Source organism: Prunus dulcis, chromosome 6 (assembly GCF_902201215.1).
Source record: "Prunus dulcis chromosome 6, ALMONDv2, whole genome shotgun sequence".
NCBI lineage: Eukaryota > Viridiplantae > Streptophyta > Magnoliopsida > Rosales > Rosaceae > Prunus > Prunus dulcis.
In genome coordinates this window covers 9,439,608-9,442,098 of record NC_047655.1, presented here as the reverse complement: position 1 = coordinate 9,442,098, position 2,491 = coordinate 9,439,608, and the positions used below count along the sequence as shown (strand labels likewise).

The 2,491-nt window shown below is 32.5% G+C and overlaps 1 protein-coding gene across 1 annotated transcript; it reads right to left on the bottom strand.

Annotated features, from left to right (window-relative positions):
• Nucleotides 1–781: 781 nt before the first annotated feature.
• LOC117630240 (histidine-containing phosphotransfer protein 2-like) lies at nucleotides 782–2,228 on the bottom strand. Its single transcript, XM_034362982.1, has 6 exons — nucleotides 2,163–2,228; nucleotides 1,917–2,047; nucleotides 1,755–1,823; nucleotides 1,094–1,165; nucleotides 931–1,003; nucleotides 782–823 (listed from the first exon to the last, which is right to left on the bottom strand). The coding sequence occupies exons 1-6, from the start codon at nucleotides 2,226–2,228 to the stop codon at nucleotides 782–784; spliced, it is 453 nt and encodes a 150-aa protein (XP_034218873.1).
• Between the last annotated feature and the right edge of the window lie 263 nt (nucleotides 2,229–2,491).

Sequence of the window (2,491 nt, the reverse complement as noted above, 5' to 3'; positions counted from 1 at the left end):
GTTTTCCTATGAAATGCTATTAACAATGTACTTATATGACATGGTATTAACAATGTACTTCTATGAAATGCTTTCAAAGGTTCGATGGAGAAGGAAGGGTAGGGGCATGCCCTTGGTTTTCGTTTTTTTTTTAAAAAAATCTGGGCTTGGCTTGTTTTGGGTTTTTTTTTTTTGTGTTTTTTGTATTGGGCTTCTTTTAAGTTAGTTAATGGCAGTCATGTAATTTATAGGAAATTCAACACTCATTTTGTATGTAGGAAATGATTTTTGGGTATGTTTCTAAAGTGTATTTCATGTATGATTTTTTTATAATTTCAGTCTCTATTTTGGGTATATAACTAAAGCTCCCTATTTTATTATTTCAACATATTCCTTCCTTCTCCCTTTTTATGGGTAATTTCCTACTTTCTAACATAAAGTTTACAATTGGCATCCACGATGAAAAATAAGAACAATATTAGTAAAGAATGATTAATATGTGACAATAATGATGGAGATTAGAACTTGTACACAAAGATTAGTTAGGCAAGCAACAATGGATAGAAAACTAAGAACAAGGTCCACTTATAAAATAGATAGAAAATCAAGTCTTAAACACATAATGTTCACTTTATAGTGAACTTATTCAAAAGTTTCAAATACCAAAACCTTGTCCTAAAACAATTTATAAATAAGTCTATAACATAGATGTAATAAACTTATTACATGGCCAACATGAAGAAAACATCCCAATTTTCTGGAGTCGATGATTCTTACATAATAAGAACTCTGTCTACTCAGGTTACTTTCGGCACAGCCTCATGTCATAAATTTCACGTTCCATCTGTAGAAAAGAAAATTCTGAATATTAGAACATGCAACATGCAAATTACAACATGCAACATGCAAATTAAAACTGAGAAATGATGAAGAATTCAAAATAAATGTTACCCCAACAATGCGATTCAAATTCTCTTTGGCGACAAGATATTCACGGTTGACATTGTCAAGAGCCACAAGGCACCTACAAGCACAGAACCATACATACAAGTATTATTCATAAATTTTGTTGGTAGATTATTTGGCGATCATGAGAGAACAAATAAAATCTTACCCTTCTTTGTTCTTTGCTTCACTTGCATCAACAAGCTCTTGACAGGCAAGGGCAACCAGGCCACAGGCATTACTGTAATTCCAAAATGCAGTAAATTAAGAAATTAAGAAGACCAGGATGTGCAACAAATTAAGCTCAAAATATACAATACAAAAATCCAGAGGAGACCAGTAAATATTAAAAGAAATTCTTAGCAATGATGTCCTTTAAGTTTATTCTTTTATTTTGAGCTGAAATGGTTCCTTCACATATTATTTTTGCAATGGCGAAACCAAGAACTTTTATACAGGTGAGATATAAATTTGTCTTTTTACGTTTAAGGAGCTACTAGGGGGGAGTAGACTAATTTTTTGTGGAATGTAGTTTATTTAGTTTCACTAAATATGCCGAATTTTTTAAAAGCAACACTAAATTCTTATTTATCTAATTATTTCGAATGGGCTTTGGAAAAAAATATATATATATATATATATATATATATATATTATTTCGAATGGGCTGGAGCCCAACATAGTGGTTCCGCCCTTTGTTACAGCATACATCACAAATGCGTCATAATCATAATACATTAATATATTAATGCATAGTAATTAGGGAGCATATTCTAAAAAATTATCCAATTGACAATTATGACCAAAAAAAGAAAATAATTGGCAATTACCTTGTGCTACTACTTTTAAACCTGATTGCGAGTTTATTCACCTCAGGATAGTTGACATCAGGCTCACTCCTAATTAAATTAAAATTGAATTCTCCAAAATTAGTATCCATATATATGTAAAACTCCAATTAGTTCATGGAAATAGTGAAGGAAATTAATTACAGATTTCTTGTGAGTTCGGCTCTGTAATCTTCAGCTACACGAAGGAAGATGGTGATAATTTCGTCAACCAAGCGAGGGTTGTTGTCATCTTGTAGCCCTCTTAGTTCGTAAAAGTAGTCGGTCAAAATGCCCTGCCAGGAAACATATACCATATTTCATAAAGCTTACCATATTAATCTTGCAAAAACTTAGAAGAGAAAGCAAGATTTATTTATAAGCAAAGCAATATAATGGGGGTGAACTGACTTGTTCTTGCAAGGAGCTGATGAGTTCCTCAAGCTGTTGGCTAAGATCCTTCCCTTTCGCAGCCATTTTCTTCGTTGAGAGAGAGAGAGAGAGAGAGAGATATTGAAGTTGAAGTGAAATGAGAAAAGAGAAGGCAATAGAGAGATCAATTAATAAACAAAACCTCTGTATATATGCATGGTTTTATAGCTTCTATATATGTTGTTTTTCATGACACATAGCATGCATATGTTGCTAGCGGTATGGAGTGTGAAGTAGCATGAGCTTTGCATGTCTCTGGTTTCATAACTTCATCATGAGCTTCATAGTGGTCTTTCTATATTTGCTTG

Coding starts and splice junctions, on each gene's coding strand:
- LOC117630240 (XM_034362982.1), bottom strand. CDS start 2,228: ATGGCTGCGAAAGGGAAGGATCTTAGCCAACAGCTTGAGGAACTCATC. Junction 1,824..1,916: donor GCCGAACTCACAAGAAATCT/GTAATTAATTTC, acceptor TAATTTAATTAG/GAGTGAGCCTGATGTCAACT. Junction 1,004..1,093: donor GAAGCAAAGAACAAAGAAGG/GTAAGATTTTAT, acceptor CTGTGCTTGTAG/GTGCCTTGTGGCTCTTGACA.